This window comes from Bombus pyrosoma, linkage group LG1, assembly GCF_014825855.1.
Source record: "Bombus pyrosoma isolate SC7728 linkage group LG1, ASM1482585v1, whole genome shotgun sequence".
NCBI classification, from domain to species: Eukaryota; Metazoa; Arthropoda; class Insecta; order Hymenoptera; family Apidae; genus Bombus; species Bombus pyrosoma.
In genome coordinates this window covers 2666470-2688021 of record NC_057770.1, presented here as the reverse complement: position 1 = coordinate 2688021, position 21552 = coordinate 2666470, and the positions used below count along the sequence as shown (strand labels likewise).

General features: G+C 42.7%; 1 protein-coding gene across 5 annotated transcripts in view; it reads right to left on the bottom strand.

Moving 5' to 3' along the window:
• The window catches only part of LOC122571390 (single-minded homolog 2), a 32757-nt gene extending 11673 nt beyond the window's left edge, over positions 1 to 21084 (bottom strand). The window contains exons 1-7 of one of the 5 annotated variants that reach the window (XM_043735077.1): positions 20944 to 21084; positions 20708 to 20880; positions 19896 to 20640; positions 19270 to 19814; positions 2031 to 2306; positions 447 to 532; positions 27 to 116 (exon numbers count right to left, since the gene is read on the bottom strand). In XM_043735077.1, coding sequence (XP_043591012.1) covers positions 27 to 116; positions 447 to 532; positions 2031 to 2306; positions 19270 to 19285 — 468 coding nt within the window. In that variant the 5' untranslated portion in view covers positions 19286 to 19814; positions 19896 to 20640; positions 20708 to 20880; positions 20944 to 21084. Of the gene's footprint in view, positions 1 to 26; positions 117 to 446; positions 533 to 1208; positions 2307 to 19269; positions 20641 to 20707; positions 20881 to 20943 lie in introns of those variants that run through there. The other 4 variants (XM_043735089.1, XM_043735095.1, XM_043735085.1 and 1 more) reach the window with 4 other exon arrangements.
• Positions 21085 to 21552: the final 468 nt, after the last annotated feature.

Sequence of the window (21552 nt, the reverse complement as noted above, 5' to 3'; positions counted from 1 at the left end):
AAGGAGATAAAACGTATATATCTGACCTGTGCCATTCCCAAATGCACGCTAGCAGTTTCGCTTATGTACATAATTTTTCCATCAGGCGCCAGCACAAACACGAAACCATCCAATGCCTAAAATAAAGAAATCTTCTTTCAAACGTGATCCAACGATCGTAGAGACGAGAAAAGAAAGGAGAAGAATATTCTGGTCTTTAGAATTTAGATTTCAACGCCTCGTTACGCCCTGGTCTCTTTCGTATCGAACAGAACAGTTTTCAACTCCTGGTCGCGCCCTTATCTCGTTCAATTCGATAGGAGACGAAATTATAAAAATCAAGAAAATGAAGCATCTGTCTGTGGCACTAGCAAAAGGCTAAACGTTGACGTTTACACGTCTGACAACGTATGTAAGACCGCTAGATCGATTTATAAGGCGCGACACAGAGAACGATGAGTGCTTACTTGCAAAATATAACTAGTCACCTCCTTGAGGGCGATTTGCAGGGATATGTTGCCTGGCTGGGAAGCGCCCCATTCTTCTCCGAGCCCTGAAAAATCATTTCACCACCGTCAAACTTTCGGCTGAATTCGTTTTCCTAAACGACGGCGACATTTAAATGTCGTTGAAAGTTTTCCTTTTCTTTTTCTATCGTTCGGGAAAAAATTCACGCTCGGCTCTTTCGCTCGTTGTTGTTTCAAAACTTAATCGTTGCGATCTAACGACTAAGAAAAGAGATCTTCTTCGCGAGGACGCGGCACACATCGTGCAGACGCGTCGGTCTCGTCATCCCGATATACATGTTTCTAGCGACGTTTCATACACGACGTGTAAGCAAGCCTATAGCCAAGTATTTCGTGTCTGCGCATTAATTACATTCGCGCGCGCGCTGCCACAATTGCAGCTGCAGGGGCGGTTTCTGCAGCCGCGTGGAATTTCACGGAAAATGGCTTGATCGTTGCCACCTCGGCGGCACGGTGCCGCGACCTGATATCACAGATATTTATCTCATTGGTCGACAATCTCGTTGGAATTATTCGATGAAATAATTTTTAGCTAAGCGATTATCGATAAAATTCACTGGCTGACGATTAAATAATTTTGGTACTGACCGGATTAGACGAAACACAGCCGTTATCATCACGGAGTGGCGATTTCTTGATACGAACGATCGAAACAGAAAACGAGCTTATTTATCCCTTTGAAAGTATTTCACGCCCGTTTACCTGTTCACCGGCTAATTTTCCACGCGAATGAAAAAAAGGAACGCCCTAGAAGTGTCGCAGAGTGGGCGACGTGTCTCTTTTTTCTCCCTTCCTTCTCCCTTTCCTTTCATTTTTTCGAAGAATAAAGACGCGACCGTATTCTAGAGGGATGCAGCCACTTGAAATTCAATTCATCGATGTCGTAAGAACGCGAGGGCAGGGGGTGAGACGGGGGAAGCCATTGTAACACTATAACAGCCCCCATGCTTTGCTTACAAAGCAGCGGGGACTAACAATGCATTAAGTGCGCAATCACATCCATCTCATCCGATACTATTTGCCCTTTGCGCGTAAGTGTCCGGTGGCTGAATTAACAAAGAATATCGTTCCAATCCGTTTACCGCTAAGTGAAGTTTATTACTCGGCGCGTAGTATCAGCGCCGCGTAACCACTCGCTCGGACAAATTACCAATCGATTTGTTTCTTCGACCATTTTCGAAGCGAACCCCGTTAAGCATCCTCGTGCGGGATTGATGAATTTTTCTCGATTCCTACTTATTAAATCGTTAAAAGCCAATTTCTCTTTTGCGATTCTTTTCGATCGGTTAGCATCACGGGATCTTTCTCTTTAACGTTGTAGGTGAGAGAAGGAATTCCAAAGAGTCGCTTAATATCTTTCTCCTTGCTATCTTCTTCTTCGCCTAAATTCCAAGACTTTGAGAGATGTAAAGAAATATCGCTCTGTCCTGAACGGGTTAACAGTTTGAAATTCTGGTTGCATTCTGTCATGTTTTCTAGTTGCAAATGCTCTATGTTTTATGGGATGATATTTTATAGTAGTACCGTTTGGGAACAACGCTCGCATCTTCAAGTAACTAGTCGTCAATCGAATGACACTAGCCTTGTCCATTTGGCCCGTGAGGGCGGCTGGCACAGGCAATAGCTTCGCGAGCTCCAGAAACTCTTGATTCTCCCTGTTGCGGCGGATTTGCGCTGCCTTCTTGCTTTTCTCCTTCATTACGACTTCCTGCGGGCCGGACGTACTAGGGACAGAATTACCGTTTAGAGGATAGTGATTGTGCGAGCTGAGGTCTAGAGTATCTGAAGAGGAATTGTTGTCTGAAACAGAAAAATATCACGGTAACGTTACAATTATAAAATACGAAATTTAAGTAAGCGTTGAGAAAGAAAGAAACGAAGGAATTCGTCAAGCCAAGAGTTTTAAGAGTTCGTAAAATTAGAAGGGAAGGCAACGTACGTAAACAATATGCAGGAATGAAAAAGAAATGGCGATGCTGTAGGAAAGAGTTCACGGACGTAACGTTGCTAATATCACGATCGACGTCGTCGAACAACGATACAGCACCGAATGCCATAACGACGCCGAAGCTGCTCGTTATGAGAACCGAAAGCAAAAGGGAGCAAACCGTCATTAAAACGCCGGCAAGAGAGCAATCTAACGACGTAGCTACCCATCTACCGAGACTTCTCACGAATGGAAATTTGCTTGAATAATGCATTTTTTTCCTGCTCCGTCGTTTCAGTCACCAATTCCGAGACTCGATCTCAACATCTTCCCTGTAAAGTGTATAAGAATATACGCCGACTACGGGAAATTTCACTGCATACAGATGCCTCGTATCTTTCTTTCGCATTTATTTCTACGCAGAGAATCTTCGTTCTACGATTATTTCTCAGTGATTATTTCGTAAGAAGGATTTCTATAAAGAATAATAGGACGAAGAAATGTGTAAAAGTAGTTTAGTAGCAGAGTAAAAGCGTTTTGTATCTAGCGAGAGAACTCGACGAAACGAATTCAGATATTCTCGGTTTTAATTAGTTTCACTCGTAAAACGACGGAGAGAAAGGAAAATAAAGAATGTGCAGACTCGAGGAGACTAGAGGTACGTATTAACGTAGTACCTAGAAGTACCACAGAGGAGTTAACACGCATAACAGCGTAGAAATGAATCGGTCGTACTTGTCCCTGTATTCTTAGAATCAACGGTTAAAAAACATTCATTCCCTATAGGTACAAAGAGCATCGTAAAGTTTTCTTCTTTGTCGTGATTGTGGAACGAATAGGTTCATGAACGTGTAAGTTTAAAGAGCCTGAATGGACCGAGCTTAAGAACAATAATTGGAACTAGCAAGTACGACGCTACACGACGCACTGAGAAATTAACGACGAGTAGATACGTCTGGAAATAATTTCATTATCGAAACAGATTGATAAAACAAATTCTATTTTTCTCTTTTTTTTTTTTTTCACGTTGTACGTCCTCGCGGAAGGATCAGAACGATCTCTAACTAGCTGGAACAGACGTTGAAAGAGTTATTTGGACGAAAAGTAGATCGACGACAATTTTCAAACTGACATGTTTTGGAACAAACTTCGATATCCTTTCGAGATTGTTTCCCTCTCCAACTACCGATATAAGGATCGCTCTTTAAAATAACACGACGACCATGACACTCGCCGATAGGCGCTATCTTCTATGTTCGCATTGAACGCGCGCAACTCGATCAAATACGTTTATTAACATTAACACTTACATAGGTATTCGTTCGTGACACTTGGACACTTGAAAGATTCCGCGTGCTCCTCGTAACATCGAGTTGACCACGTGTCCTGGACAACTCGGACGGTTTTCACAAAACTCTCGGCTATATCATCGAATTTGTTCCAACATTTTCTTTCGATCGCATACACACGTGCACGTACACACACGCACACACATACACACACACACATATAATAATTAATACGCATTAATACGCATTAATACGCAGCTTGGTCTGAACGAGAACAAAAATAAAGAAAAAAGATTCAAAGATAAAACGGAGGGAGAATGCTCTGAAATTTGGAAATTTCGATTCCTATCGCGACCTTGAAAATGCATATGGATGGAATGATTCTCGACAAGGGATACACGCACCACAACTGACGTCCTTTGCACTGAAATTGTGACTAGCGTACAAAGTTGTGGAAACCTCGTGTCGTGTTTCGTCTTTTTCTCTTTCTCTCCATCGGCGTATCTCTCCTCCTATTGCTGTTCTTTCGCTTTCATCTCATCCCCGACGCTGTTCCTCGATGGGGTAGGTAAGCCGTAAGGTACCACCCTTATTTTAAGCTCCACCCTTGGAGCAGGGTCAGCCGAAAGACCCCTCTGTACACGCACGTGAAAACTTCGCTGTCTGTGTTCACCGTTGTAGGCGAGAGAGACGAGACAGAAAGACGAAACGAGATGGGAGTAGACTAGCTAGAGAGGGAAGAGAGAGAGGAACGGAAGGGCGGACAAGAGAAAAACAGCAGAGATTGTCGGAGAAAGCCCAAGTAGTCCGTGCTGGACCGTCATATATATCGAGATGACGGGTGGCAAAATCGAAAGCAAAGACGACTGCTGGTGGCCGTACTGTTCCATTGTCGGCGTTCTCACTGCAAGACACCCGCGTAGCTAGCCTCGAACTCTGTTCACAATTACTCGTGAATCTCGAGAAAAAAATGGCCCAAGTTCGAGCTATTGAAACATTACAAGGATGATCGCTGGAACTACCGTTCCGATTGGCGAACAGAATTTATTATCTGTCCGTTAATTAATTATCAGCGTAGACACTTTCTAATTTCGTCAAAATGTGCTTTGCAACATTTTGTATAAAAACGATGGAAATTTTGCGATAAAACGTAGAATATAGTTGGCTAAGAGGAACGAGCCGTTTGCCAGTTGACTCAGCGTTGAGACGAACAATAGCGAGAATAGAATTTTCTGGAACGATATTCGGGAAGAGTTCGCAGCCCGATGACGAAGCTTGAGACGCGACTATCTCGTCGCATGTGCGAATTCTTCCGGTGCAAAAACCCCAAAAAGACTGTGACAGGTTAGAACCTCATTTTATGACTGGGCCATATAATCACCTTGCTATGTACCTTTTTGCCAATGGCAAAGTACATTTCGAAATAGGAAACATGTGTCGCTAAAATGTTCCGCATAAAAGAAAGAACCTGCCGTTACCGGAACACAATGTTCACGGCCTTAGGGAACACGTTTCTCGTCTCCTGGTGTTACCCTCGCAAGCTTACTTTGGCATTCTCTGTTAAATACTTTCTATACGCTTTGGCTCGGGTCGACAGGTATAAAACATTTAATACGAAACATGTGTTTCTTCTTCGCCTCCTGTCGTCATTCTCGCACCTTTCCGGGACTAAGACCAGACTATAACGGTTCGAAACAGAGAAGCTAAGGTGGCTGGTAGTTTATTTGCGAACCGTCGTACCAATGAATACCCGCGGTACACCTTAGCTACACTTAGGTGCAACTCCTAGCTGCATCTTAGCTTGGTCAGGATTGTTCGGGGAAACGTGTCACTCGAGGTCATCGATTCATAAATATTGATTTTTTCAAGGGATAAAGTGACTTTTGGAATGTTCGTTTTACGGAGAGAAATATTTTTCTTGGATATCCTATTTTTTATATTTATGAAGTGGTTAGCAGAAATTTTGTCCGGCCGGGACAAGAAAAATATTTCGTTCTACAGGAGATACGATCGATGTAAACAATAAATAGTCCAGTTAATATATTTACCTGATATACGTATAATGTTTCAATGTATATAATGATATTTAATACATACATGTATGTAATAATATTTCTATTCGGCGATGGTCGAATACGGTGTTCGATTTAAAGCTTTCTCTACTAATGGATTACAATCGGCGGTGGAGTGTCTAGAAAATTTCTAAACTGTTGCCGTTCGTTGAACACGTTATACATCAATAAGGAAAGGAACAGTCACGTCGATTAAAATCAGTCGTACTTGCACGAAGAATTCGTAAAATATTTACGAACAAGCAACATCGTTGAAGAAATGAAACCAAACACGCGTACGCATTCTCTTCCGCGTTTCGTAACGCGGGTCGTTTTTAAACAAACGAATTTCGAACGCTCTCTGACAAAACAAGACAGCAGCGATATTCCCTCTCCCTGATCGATCCTCGATATCGTTTAAAAATCCCGCTTTCCCGTACGTTTCGACAATCTGAATATCTTTCTCTCCCCTCGTACTTACGAATTCCAGAATCTCCGATTCATCCAATGACAAGTGTATTATCTTGCCAAACGTCTTTACGAGCATTTCCCAAAATCAGGAATTTTCAAAGAAATATCACGGCGTAGGATCTGAGGAGACAAGAATGTCTGGATCGTGACACCTGAATGCGGCATGGTCGACCATTAGAATTAATGAATTCCACGGCCCTTTGAGCAAACCCTTGGTAAACTCAACAAATCGATTCGGTTTCGTTTTGGAGCGTATCCAACGGTGCGATACTAGGTCAAACCGTGAATTGCCATCGTCGAACGATTACGGTGGTACACGTAGAAAAGTCGTATAGAAACGGGGGGCACAGGGAACACAGTCCTCGTCGTTCGTGACCGTCTCAATGCATTGTCGAGGGTGCGCGAGCCTGCAACTCCGCAACGGCTTAACATTGGCTCACCTACATTCTCGTTGTCGGATACAACGCATAACCATCCCCTGCGCTCCTTTCCCTGGCTGTTACACCCCCGCCGTACATCCTGTTACGTCCTAAGAACGCCCTCGTGTTGGACAAAAAGACAAGGGGGCTGGTACGTGCGCGATTCATCATCCCCCTTTGGTCACGACAGAAAATCCATTCACCGATCGCACGGCACAACGGACCGGGATGTGCTTGCGCATTTTAACAATCCGAAATAAGGTTGACTGGTCGACGCGGTTGGTCTAGGTCGTAGACAAGACTTGATTTGTTGGTGGGACGAATTTGAACTTCATTTCCAGGGAATTTTTGTCATTTTTGGGCACTGAACGAATCTCAGGATCGAAGATGCAAGTGCAGTAAATCGAAAACGAACGATCGACGAAAGTAAGTGAGATAAGAGTAGAAGAGGAACCATTAAGGACACGGTATTTTATATACAAATTCTTTAATATCGGATGAAATGGCGATCGTTATGAAAATAGAAAAAATTGTACAACCATTCTGAATATCCTTCCGAAGAATTTACGCTAACGCATAAGAAAAGTTAACGTAAAGGCCAAGTTCGTCGCGATTGAATTTCGTTCCCCTGTTTGGCAGGACCGTACGATGATGTAACTCGATCGTGGCTTAAATTAAATATTAGCATACAGCGTGTTCCAGCATAAACCACGATATTTACGTTAACCATAGGTACGATACGAACGATAGCGAGTATGGACCTATTCCATTAAAAGAACGAACACAATTGGCCACGTTTCACCCCAATGTGATTCTTCTTGGCGCCATACGACAAGTCCGCTTTATCCTCGGCCGTACATCTCAGAGATTCCATTTTATCCTCCAAGGACATACCTCCGTCGGATGAAAATATCCGAATCCGAAATTTGTATCTTCTTCCTGTATTAAAAGTGTTGCGTGTAATTTTATCATCGAATATTCTCTACGAAACCGTTGGAATATTTGATATTCGATTGTCGTTGTATTTACCGAAACATTTCAGAAAATGTTCAAGGGAAAACGCGTAAAATTTACGCGCATTCACCGGATGGGAACATCCGGCGTGCGTTACGTTTCTGTCGCATCCATCGGTGAAAACTCGGAATTGACGGAATAATCGACAATTTATTCTCATTGAGGGATGCACGCATTCCGACGCTTTCATAGAGCGCGCGTATTTGCGGCGCGCGAACAACCGTGCCATTTTCTCGCTTGCACACACGGCTCGTGTGTGCTCGATCATGGAAGACACGGCGGTATTACGGATACGAAAATAACGTCGACACGGCACGCGTGTAAATCTCAACAAATATTATCTTTGTCACTATTCCCACGCGCACACGGATCTTGCATATTTGCTCAAAAACTATAGGGTACACTCGATATTAATCCTCGGTTCTCGAACGACGCCTGTTTCCTCTCTGATATCGCTCCGAAGACGTACAAGCTGCACAGTTTATCTCGTCTACACCTTATCGGACATTTTGGTCAAATATCGGAATTAACGAGATCGTTGCGAATCTGGCGAACATTCGAACGTTCGATTGTACCGATTCGGTCAAAATGTTCGTAGGCTGGTCATTGTACGACGATGAGTCTGCGAATGCGCGCATAAATATGCAACAAAGGACACTGCGAATATTTACGTAACTTTATGTTATAACGAATACAACTAGGAAAATTGAATCTAAATAGATTTCTATTTTTTACAAATAGACTGCGAGTGTTTGTACGTTCGCAGGAAATATTCATGCGCTTAAAGGATCAATAAGGAACGAAGAATGTACGTGGCATGTGAAAATATATAAAATATCCAAAGTATCATACTGTGTAAAACAAGCGATCGTATTTTTTTTTAGCGATGTTCGTAAGAATATGAATTTATATAAAACGAGTGTGTCGAGTTATAATAAATATCTTACTCTGGATATTTTCTAGGTGTGTTTCTACCTGTCAGATGCGTCCGGTATATTTTCGAACGTTTACGTTTCTCGTAAATGCCTGAACATCGACGATCTACTGACAACCAAACAACTCAATCCACGATCCTTCTAACTTAACTATACATCATATTTTCGCATCATCGTGGAATTTTTTAAATACTCCTTATAATCACGCGAACTTGACGTTTCCAACCGAAGCAAACTAAATAGCCGTTCGATTTCTTTGTGATATCTTCTCTCTTCCCCTCTGAAGCACCAACACGTGTTCTAACGATCAAAGTACCTTCTGCTTGAGTTGCATGAACTCCTTCCACGTGGAGTCTTCGCTACTTGGAACCGCGGCGCGTTTAAATTGCGCTACGAGCCATGTTTCTCTTCCATTTTGCTGACCACGTAGAATCACGAGGACCGGTCTACGCTTCGCTGGCTGACATATCTGCGTTCTTACGTAGCTACCGTTTGATACGTAGACGGTACAACACGTGGCCCCGTCCAGCATAACTCCACGGTCTCCACTACTTACTCCATTTACTTACAATGTTGTTCGTGGACCCAACAAACAACAGCCAGTCGAGAAACGTATAAAGACGGTAATCTTACACCTTTCCTCCCCCGTTCCACGCTTACTCCTCGAATCGTGCACCTCGGATTTCTCTACGTCTTTCAGCCAACGTTGATACACACCGAGCGACAAGCTGGCTGATCTCATTGCGTTGGCCGAGCGTTTATTTAAAAGAAACATGCTACCAATTCCTCGCTATGAAGCGTGTACATTCGTTGCATTCTTTTGCAAGAATTTTCTTCTCGTTCTGTCTTTTGGAAGAATTCCAAAGGAAGCTTCGCTCGTTTGTGAGATTTTTGCGCGATTCTTCCGCTGGTTATCTCAAATGCTATATGCCAATGCAGTGACGATGCAGTGTCAGTGCATGTAGGTAACTCTTTGTCGGAAAGTGATATCTTCTGCGTGTGAGGACAAAGGCGGCTAAGGTAGCTACGGAATTATCGCATTCGTTATAGCATCCACCTGGTAATTAATTAGATTATATCAAATCGCGTATCGATCGGCAGTACCTTTGTGCGTCTAGGAAGATTCGATACTGCGAAAACAAAGTATAGAACCTGATAAAAAAACACCTCGTTAGAGGATAAGGATAGGCGCAAATACGTTTTGCAGCCATTTTATGTGCACGTGCGTACGCAGAACGAAAGCGAAAGCGCGATCCACAGTGTCGCGATTGGCGACGCTGCTTCGAGTTAACTGGCGACAGGATGAGCCAATAAAGGATAAACGAATTTTGGAGTATTCCGAGGTTGAGGATGTTAAAAGTGTTAAAAGCGCTGATGGATCAGCAGCACCGGCCACCCACGAATTCGACACCATGTTTAGACGCCAGAGTCGCGATGCTGAAACGTGAGAGGTAAGTGTATAGGCCTGTAAACTCGTGCCAGGCAAAGATCGTATCGTTAAGATGTCGCATGCGGTAGATGGAAGTCGTAGACGGCTGCCGAATTTGTTCTACTTTCTCGGAACTCTTTGGGAACTGTCGTGCTCCCGGAGGTACGTCGCGCGCTTCAACGAAGCGCGCCGCTTTCAGATAGAAATTCAGAAACGGATTGAAGCCTCGGCTATCGTCTCCGTGGATCGCTAATTGTAGGGGCGAAGCAAAACGGGGATATTTTATTCGACTGACAACGACACGTACGAGTAACAATTAGAGTAACGACAATCTGCTCCCTCGTGGACGAGGGAAAAAGGAAATACCTAACAACCCCTCGGGACGAAGAGGAAACGTCGCGCGCGTCAGAAAGCCTCCCTCGTACGTAACTACCCGCGTAAACCACGGAACAACGACGTGTGTGCGTGCACAGAAGCGAAACGTTTGCGCGAGATCGTGCGCGTACGTACCTTAGTCGCAACGACGATATAGTTCACGGAGTGCTTTCGGAGAAAAAGACGCGGGAGAATGAGGGATGAACATACGGAGGAGAAAGGCTGGCTAGTAGAGAAGTCGCCCTCTCATTCACGTTGTTAGTTGGTACCTCGTTGAGAAGATGGAGAGGGTAGAAACGATGGAACTACATCGGAGAAAGAGAGAGAGACTCGCACCCCGGCGGTCTCGAATGGGCGAGGCCCCCAAGCTTTTCATCCGCGAACAGCCCGCCCTTAAACAGCCCTAAACTAAGTCACTTCAGTCCTGACGTTAAGTGTGACTGATCGTCCAGGCATGCCTCTAAAATGGCCACCCAACGTACACCGTGTCATCCCCGGTACCGATCACGAACCGGTAGGAACCACATCGTCAGGAACCAGTCGTCCCTATACGTACATCGACAATTGTTATCTCAGACAGTGAAAGCAAAAGCGAACTAATTTACGATACTCGACGGAAACCGAGTAATTCGTTGTATAGCTTTGAACGTGGCCGGAAAATATTCCAGCGCAACGATTAAAATTATGCTTTTAATAGAGAAAGATTGTTTCTTCGACATAATAAACGTGGTAGAAACTTGTTGGAGGTAAAAGGGTGACTGCTGTCGATGCATCGGCGGTGTTCATTTATTATTTTGATCTGAGAGGTGTTTCACGCGACGATAACGAGCAAGGCCATCGCGCAATTCCAAGTTCGATGGTGTTTTTCGAGTATCTTCTCTTTGTAAACGATTTGTACGCGACGCGAGCATGGTCACCGTTATCTCGGTCGACGGCGATAATTCCGTGCAAAAATGGATAATTGGTGTCGCCAGTGTTTTCCACTTGGACACGTACACTGCGTTGAATGACGCCACACTCTACAAAGTATAACATCCTACATACGTCGCTTGCATAGGACGCATCGTTGCGACGAGCGTATGCAAGGAAAAATATTCTCCAATTACGCCTGACGGTTTTGCTCACCGAGGAAATCTATGGAAATTTACCGTATTCGGTTACGACTTCATCTTACGTCTTCCTGTCAAAACTTCACCGACGCATTTCAATTTCATAATACGAAAGACACGCGAGAGAGAAGGCGCGTCAGCTTGGAAAAATCTCCAAGGCACTTTTACGCGACCTTAATTAAAGGAATAATTTCCAAAGTTCTTGAAGATCGTGAGAGGGGTCGTTAAATAGGATGTTGTTTAAAACCATACGATCCCTAGCACCAACATTAACATACCATTATTCTACACTTTGGCTCGCGGCCAAGCAATTCCACTTCCTCGCTGTTTGATTGACGTCACGATTTTCATAGATAATTCTCGCGTTTCCCATTTTCTCCCAGCTAAAAAAATACCGAAATTTCCTTTTACCTCGAATCATCATTGAAAATTCTTTCAACGCTTCCTCCTTTTCGTATCCTAACTGTGTTAATTATATTTTGAATACAATGATATATTATAATTAACAATTAACAATTGGAAGGATTCGATTATAGAAGCGTTTGAAGAACTGCTGAATAAACTATAGCGCGTCACGTCTAAATCAAAGGAAGGGAAAGGACAACGCCAACGATTTCCGCGGTCCGTTGAAATCCCCGATTTTCACCCTGACGCGCGGAAGAATTATGATATAGACAACGATATAAATTGAGTACACAAATCAAAGAAGAAGAAGTCGAGGAGATCAGTGTTCACTACAAATATTTGTAAAGCAGCGTCTAGACCCTGGACAGTCTTAGATAAATCACTAGCGACGCATTCGTCGTCTTTCGTTTCTTCCGTTCTAAAAAATATGAACGTGAATATCGAAAAATGTTCATTAAACTCGCGTTTATTAATTATACGTAATGAGTTGCATAGAATAGATGGATAAACGATTCAAATTTTACAAGTATCTGTTCCTTCAAACGATCTAGTGCTATGTTTCGATGAAACGAATTCTCGTCGTGTACCTCAAAAAAAAAAAGAAAAGAAAGAAAGAAAGGAAAAGAAGAAAAAGAGAGAGAGGGAGAGAAAAAACGCTGCAAATATCAGTGACATGTTGCAACGCAATAATTTCGTTGAAATATTGCCACTTTGATGATTGGACTGTGCTCGACATCCAGCCGTTCGTAAACCTAAAGGGAATAAACGCTTCACGCATTCCTGATGCGTCTCACAGTCTTTACGGCTTATTATCACCTCCTCGTTTTTGCACTCTCACCCCGAGGTATACATCAGCGCTCGGAGGTGGTGCGCGTCAAAGGAAAACGGGTCGTATATTTGCAGTGTTTCTGCGAATCCACGAGGCCACTTTCAAAGAAAGTATAACAATTGACTAGCGAATTTCTTCGTTTCCTGGTACACCTTGAAGAGTATCACGCGGCATACAATGTTCCGAATGACATTCGAAGTTACTACGTACTTTGTTTCCTATTGTTAATCGACTATCGCACGATCGTGCTTGCGAATAACATCGATCGATGAATACTATCCATTCTTTCCTGTATCCCCTTCTTCGATTAGAATCGAAGGGCTCGCAGCGATAAGAAGACACGGTGCAATGTTTAAATTGTTAAGTTAAATCAAAGATGCGAAAGTTCATCGGTACGAATATCGTTCGATTATAAATTTGATTACTTGGAAGTGGAACGTGTCTGTTTACCAGCGCAACCCCACCAATCGGTATTTTTCATTTCATTGTCGTTCTTCTTGGTTTTCTTTCTCGGTTTACGGATACTTTAGTAACAGACTTTCTGTGTATTTTGAGGAGGCGAATGCTTTGTTTTGTAACGAAATGTAAGATGGAACACACAGGCAATAGGTTCCGACGAAGCAGGAGTTCCTCGGCTCCGTGTTTCGTTGCTTTTGCCATTCGATTCGGCTGTAAACGCCACGACTCGTCTCGCGGTCCGTGACGCTTTCGCTGTAGAGAAGAGAGGCAGTGAAAGAAAGCGAGTTGGCCTTCTGCTAAACCACGGTTTGCCTTATATTCTGCTATGAAAAATCGCTGCCACGGAGAATCGCGAATCACACGTGTGAAAATCGACGACTCAGCGAAATATAAAAGAGGAGACTCATTTCATCGGACGATTAATCGCGCGTTTAATTTATTCCGCTTTTAAAGCCGGGCTTTACACGTTTATTTATACATAATACATGTAACGATTGCAAAATATCGTCGGTAGGATCGACGGACGAGGTGCCAGAAATTCTCCATTGCACGCGCGTGACCGAAAAAAGGTTATTTAATCGCGCGATACAGATATTTATCGGGCGATGGAATTAATTGACGAAGCTGGGATGCGACCGGACATTCACGCGTGAGAAACGGACTGTCGATCAAAACACGTAGAAACGAAAAGGACGAGAAATAAACGTGGGAGGAAGAACAAATCGGTGTTCGGTTAAGTACCAACGGTGTAACCTTGGACGCCGCTACGATAACAAGGATGTCTGTTATGCTGACGAGGCATCTTGTAGCATAATCAGACTTGCATATATCATAAGCATCAACTACAGGCGCAATAAAAATATGCATGTGAGTGCAACGACAACGGGACAGCTACGGTACATCGAGAACTATCTTGAAGGTTATCAACGATCATCGTGAAATCATTAAACTCTAGTTTCTTCCACGTGAAGCATTTTTCGCGTACAGAGGACGTCGAATAGAGAAAACGACGCGGCGAAATTCTCCGCTCTTTGTCGTGGTATAATTGATAACATTTTTTAACGATTGAGTCATCGGTATAATGGAACTCTCGACAAAAGGAATCGCGGAGTAAAAAGTAAAAAAATCTTAATGGAGAAATCCTGAAAGGACGAGAGTATCTGTTTAAATCGTCAAAAATAATTTATAACGCGCAAGAAAAATTATTTCTACCTGCTTTCTTGATCAGTATCAATAAGGAATGGAAGAGAAATAACGTGAAGTTAATTTAGTTGGTCGTAATGTCGGCGTTGTCGCCGTTGCGAATTAAGAACTGGGCCCAGGACCCAGTCGATGACAAAAGGCAACGCAGAGCCTGACGAAATTCTCGAATCTCACGTGGTCGTACGCCATAAGCCACGATGGGGGTTGCCTGCCGTGACGACCCGCGACACACGTTGCTCTTTTTTTACTATTCGCCACGTTCCCTCGGCCCTCAGATCCGTGGCCGCTTTTATTTAACGATTTCTCTCCCGTTTCACTAAGCCAACCCGATACACGGACGAACTTCGACCGAACGGCCTAGCAATTTAGCAGGATTATTGGAAGTCGTAGCTCGAGAAACGGAAGAACGCGACTGTTAGCAGGAAAAGAGAAAAATTGCCTGCGAATCGTTTCCTTTCGTCGGCAAAAGTTTCTTTGCGAGGGGGGAGGAAAAAAACGAAAACCAATCGAATCTCGATAAAACGCGATTATTACTTCTATGAACGATATTATAGATACCGTGGATATTCGTGAAAATTTGTATTTTTATGTAAGTCGGAAGAACGGAAGTTTAGATGGAAAATCGTCTTAATATTTTTCCGTAATATTTCGTATCGTGTGCATTCTGTGCATCTTCGAATCTTCCACGAATACGCGCGATCTACGGTGCAGTAATAACTTTGACGAACGTTATGCACATAGTACAAGGATACAATTGCAAAGTCGATTTAGAGTTGGGATAAATACTCACTCTTCATATTGTATTCAAGATTATCCAAATGCCGACTTACTCAAACGCGAATGATACGTGGCACATCGATCGTACTGACAAAGAGAGGCACGAAACTTTCCCGAAGATAATAACGATTCAGTATCATTTCTTCAACTCGGTGAGTCGGGTCAGAGGACAAGAGACGGCGGAACTTAAAGTCGTCGTAAGCAAAACTAAACTTCGAGCTTGACTCAGGATCCCGATGTTACATATCTCCCCACCACGGGGGCACCATTTTAGTCATGTGGGAATTACATGCACGAGAATGGTTACAGATTTCACGTAAAGGAAGCTATCTCTCTCTCTCTCTCTCTCTCTCTCTCTCTCTCTCTCTCTCTCTCTCTCTCTATCCCCTCCTCCTTTCTATCCTCGTCATTTTGTATCTCAAGGAAAAATGATGTTGCCGAGGACTACGTCACCCCTTTATGTGTCAAAGACTGTCAATTGCATTATTTATATGCCGTTTGTCGAAGAAACGAATTTTTTCTTCATTTCGCGCGTTTCTTTTTTTGCCTCGCAATATTTCGCTCAAACAATCACGATCGTTCGTAGCGATCATTTTTCCTCGTAGTCATCGATCGTCGTAACTTCATTGCACGATTGTATCGAACGTATTTCCACTTCGTTACTATGAAACAATCGCTATCAACAGCAAAAATGAAAAAAAAAAAAAAAAAAAAAAATAGAGACAAGCGAATAAAACCTGTTAAAAGGTACAATTACGAGATGAATAATTGCACGAATAGAGGAGACGGAAAAATACGGATGAACGGTGGTCGTCGACTAGTCGCGTGAAATTTATTTACTTGTTGCGCTATAAACGAGCGCGATAATGCGTGTACCGGCGATCTCGCGCCATTTAGAGGATGCAACGTCGTAAATCTTGATCGGACAAGCACCGACCGCGGTAGGAGGTCTCAGGGAAGTATCGGATGTCGTGTTTCTACACATGTCGAAACGCTTAAGTCGTTTTCACCTATCCGCCCGCTAAAACGAACATGTAACAGCTGGACAGTTTTGCGGCTTCTCTGATCCTGAGCGAGATCCCTCCGGAAAATGATCGCGATCACTTTTCTTACGTTCACGCCTTCGTTTCCTCTTCAAACAACGAGAAAATCGAGACAAATACGAGGGAACGACTTCCTAATCGTTAATTCTGTTATAATTCTCGAATCCTTCGTGCCTCGACTCGTTCTAACCGGGAAACGAATTTGCAATGTTTTAGGAAAATCTTTGATATAAAATTGAAATCAGACTCCATTGCTCCTATTCCTTACAAACGTAAAAACGTATCTCAATGATGGTAAAGGTACGACAGGCTGGAAGCAATAGAGTTAAAATTCGAGTAATTAATAATTGCCGACGTAATAAAATAAAAGCTCAAATACGTCGATAAAATTTTCACGTATTTTTGTTCCGGGGCTCGTAAAATTTGTCGATCGAATTACCATAGACGATGCGACGCTTGAAAGCGAATGAAACAGAGAATAGCTTTGTATCACGAAGCGCGAGAACTCGAATGTAAATGACGTCTACGATACGCGCGGTCATTAACGAAGAAGTTTTTCTTCAGAAATAGAGAGCGCAGAGAGAAAAGGAAGGAAAAAGTAGGAGGCATAAAAATTCGTCGACAACGCTGTGACGTCGGGCAACCCGTGCACGGGGGGTGATTCGTGTAGGAACGCGATTTTATGGGCCTCTGTATATTTGCTCTCTCGGTCTCGGGCGTTGAACGGCCAAGCCGTGATTTAACGACGTCGACAAATTTGATTTGTTTCCGATAGCAGGGACGGGAACGCGACAGACTAAATAAATTTTTGGCGCGAGTCTAATTTTAGAACCGTTGCATCGAGTAAATGGAAAGGTTGCAGGAGAAATAGAAACTGAATGTTTCTTTATTGTTGGTAGCAACGAAGAAAGTCGCCTAAGAGAAGTTACCATTGCTGCCATTGCCGTTTTTAAATTTCTACGAATTTGAATTTGCAAAATGTGATTATTCCGGGACTATTGTGTCGCGAAGCTGAGAGTTGGAATTGCCTAAGTGATGTTTACGCACGTGCCAGGATGTTGCATGCTGTACACTCGTGCGGACTTTACAATCTTACTATTATTAGTTGCTGAAAACGTTTCAATTTCAAAGTATGTAACAGCGTTAATCGACGATCTACATTTAAGACGTCGTTCTAGCGAGAAGTGCGTCTCTGCCAGCAGCAAATAAACGATCCGTTCTATATCTAACTCGATCCTTTATTATTTTTCCGATAAAGATTCCGGGGAGTACGGAGTTTAGAATACCTTGGATTCTCAGAAACTCGTACGAATAACGCCTCCGTCGTGTATCCTGAAATAATTTCAACAAAATAAAAGAGAAACAAACATCAAAATATCTCCAATATCAATCTCTCGCTCTTTCTCTTATTTGGATCAACCGAACCAGTTCAAGTTTCAGAATCTATTCTAAAACAACCGTGTGAGGAAGGAATGAAAAAAAGGGGCGCTCCTAAAGTGTTTCGCTGTAATACAAATACAGATCTACGTATTATGAATGATACATAGTTCCAAAAAAAAAAAAAATAAAAAAAAATTTTTTCAAAATACGCAGTTGATGTTTGGAGGAGGAAAAAGAAGGAGAAATAAGTGCAGCGACGGGTTGTGCAGCAAGATTTACGCGACAGCTGCGCGGACGCATAAGTTTTCTCCGTTTCGTGGGCTACGGAAGGGTACCGAGCAGGACACGGAAAAGGATCACGTTCGAGAACCGGACATTTTCCTTACAAATGACTCTAGGAAACGACACGCCCCTTGTCGTAACGGCACGTAACACGCGTTCCTATTTACTTTAGCAGCGTTTTGGACGCGTCGAAAACGGGGACGCATTTCGTCGCACCTATGACACGCACTGGTTATCTTGAAATAGGGCGCTGGGTTCATCCGTCTTGAGGTATCTTCGAGAACTCGATTTCCACCCCTTTCCCTTTCCTCCGGCAAATGTTTTCGAAACGAGGCACTTAAGTGATTAGAACGAACGTCGAACAAGCGTGAAAACTGACACGCGCGCCTGTTACGCGTTAATTTATCGCGTGCGTATCGCGTTCTCGATTCATCGATAGGGAACAAACACGGTGAAACTGTTCGAAGGGTTTTTAATTCGTGCAATTTCCACTCGGAATAGAAAATATTATGCGATCCGTAAGAAAAACAACGCTGATCCGATTTTCCCACTTTTTAGACGACAGAGCACTGTAATAATAGCAATAGTAAATAGTCTCGTCATAATTTAATTAGACGCGTTTACAATTATTATATGATACGACGAACGTTTCGTTCAAGAAAATCGAAATACATTGGACAGGTATAAAAAGATGCTTCGACGACGGCCGCTTTTGTCACGACGCATCGACGATTATGGAAATGCTAGTTTCTCAAGGAAATTATCGAGAAAGGGGTGTAATATTGATTTTTGAATCTCTCGTGAGACATGCGGGTACCGTAACGTAATATGTATTGGGATACGTTCGACGGATATAGACGAACAATTTGCCAGCATCCGAACTACCGAGTCAAATTACACCTGTGCGCGTGTAAATCGTTACGTTTTGATCAAGATGTTACAACGCAAGCATAGATCCGTTTGATCGGATACGATCGACGTGACTGTTATTTTACGATTTCATTTTTCCTACTGCCTTTTCGGCAATTCCCTAACCCTTTTTCGCACGTTCCTCCTTTGATAGATGCTTATCGAAGTATTGGAACAGAATCGTTTACACGGCCAAATTGAAATATTGTAAAATCGCTTGAATTTTCACAGCGAACTCGAGAAACCTCGAATTTGATTTTCAATTTGGAAATTTTGATTTCCGTGTTGAACTCACATTTAAATCTGGACTTTGTTCGATTCCACAGCGTTGCGAGTTCCAAACAAATATACACATTTCCTTCTTCCACGATATTTATAAATTATATCTCGTACTTACCTTCCAACTATTTATCAAATCAAATACGACAGTACAGTAAACGCGATAAATTTTACTTACCTTCGAATAAACCCATACTCTCACCGGTGTTTTACCGGGGAAAGAGTCAATTAGTCACCCTCGGTGCGAAAGTGATTTTGGCAGCGGGGACGTCTCAAAGAGCGAACACTTTGATCAAGCCGTCGGCACTTGACGCACTTCGGTCGTTCGCGGAATTCCATCGAATATTATTGTTAATCTCTTTGTGTATCGACTAATTCTACCGATTACATCGTTACTTTATCAATCCTTACTTTACACCATTGTTAACCGTCCCATCTTACGAACGTTTAAGAGCAAAGTTCTTACAAAATGTTGGTAAAAATATTTTTCCACGTATACTGTAACAAAATGGATAGATATTTCACAGTCTTTCGCACTTAACGTTCCCCGTGTTTGGTTCGTGTTAGATTCCTAAGTCTTGAGAAAAATTACTTTTCACTTCCTCTCACGCACATCATCCGACGGAACTTCGATGAACGCAACTGGAGACCCTCGCTTTCGATTGTAATGCATCGAGGACGTGTCACTCTTTAACGATACTTGTTACATATGTATTAATCAATCTGAAATAACGACCATTGTGTATAGCACTTACGTGTTGGAATAACGCGAGAACTATAAATATTTAATAGTTGGAACATTACATGTTATATATTTCGATATCTTTAAGTTATGATTTTATCGGTAATTAATTTCTAGGTATAGGTCTTCGTCGTTCTCAACGTATTTGGTCCAAATTTAATTCAGTGGCAATTTTAAACGGTTTAAATTGATAATTTAGAAAATTCTTCGTTTCTCTTTTAAATCGAAACTTGTTTTAAACACGCGCGCTCGCTTTGAGAAAAAGGTATGTGCTGGCTGGCTGACGGTCGACGATCGAAAATGCGCGCGCTAGCCCTCTGGAAGCGGGAGTGCCCTCAAAGATGGCGCGACATCTTTTTTATCCGGGGGATGCACCTCGCGGGATCAATTCATTGGGCCGTGACTACGCGTGTGTACTATTAAAACAGTGCCGTACGCATTTAGGTATACAACTGGATGCACGGTGCACGCTGGACTCCCCACCGTACCGTGGACCAGCGTTCCTCCAACTTGCTACCCTTTCTTCCATCTTTCTCTCTCTGTTCGCGCCTCCCTTTCTATCCCTCTTTTCGTCTCACTCTCGTCGTCTCCTCTCTCTTTCTCTTTGTTTCTCCGACTCCCTCTATCGTTCTGGATTCTGCAAAAGCTTCCGTCGTACCAACGCAGCCGCATAACCTCACGAGTTGCGCTTGTGGCGATGATTTCTAACGTAGGCGGTACTTAAGCCCCAGTTTCATCCCATCGTGACCCGATAAAGGCTTTCATCGGGATAACGCAGCAATTATACGACGTTGTTCGCGTAGATTTCTATTCGGAAATTATTCATATTAATCGTGAATAATTGTATTTCTAGCTTTTTTTCGATCGATCGTACCTTCAGGTTGAAAAATATGAGGTTTTTACGGATTGTATCGGCGTTTTGCAGTCAGAAAGTTGAATAGAGGGTAGTTGAGAACCACTGAACTATGTATTACACCAAGCATTGTTATACGTCTAGATAACGCCTCCCGTTCTGATTGGTCGGTTGGGTGGTACCACATGCCACGCCTAGTGTCGACTCTATGTAAGTAACTATCCCCACCATAATTTTACTAGCACAGACATACATACCAACCGTATCCGTTCTCTTCTTCTCGTTCTGTTTCATATGTATAATATGTCTCCAGCGTTGCTTCCGTTGCCGCCTCTCTTTGTCAACGGTCCTTTCCTCTTGTGTTTCTCTTTTTATTATTCCTGTTCACCGCAGCAACTGGCTAGGTTATACGAATGCCTTATATATATATATAAGTGCGGCTGTGTTCGCTGGTTTGTGTAAAGGTGTGTATTTATTTACACTTCTTTTCGCTACCAACGGGCGCAGGGGTAAGTTTCCGCTGTTCTCCATATAAATTCTTCCGGTTTCTCTCTATTGTTCGCGGTCAAACATATTTTAAATAAATTCCAGAGGCCATCAAAGATCTTTGCATAAATTTTTCTAAAAATAATAATTTTATGATTTAAAGTTAATTATTTGACACAAGAGATTTTTAGGTTATATAAGGTTGTCATTCGATTCTTTGTGCATCTGTCAAGATTGAAATTGTTTGCTTTAAATTAGAAATACCGTCCCTGGAAATTTTCTTTACGGTCATATTTTTGATAGACGCAAAATTGTGCACGTTTAGCAGGTAGGCAATAGAATTTTACGACGTGGAAATCGTTTCCAGATGTTGGTCATTT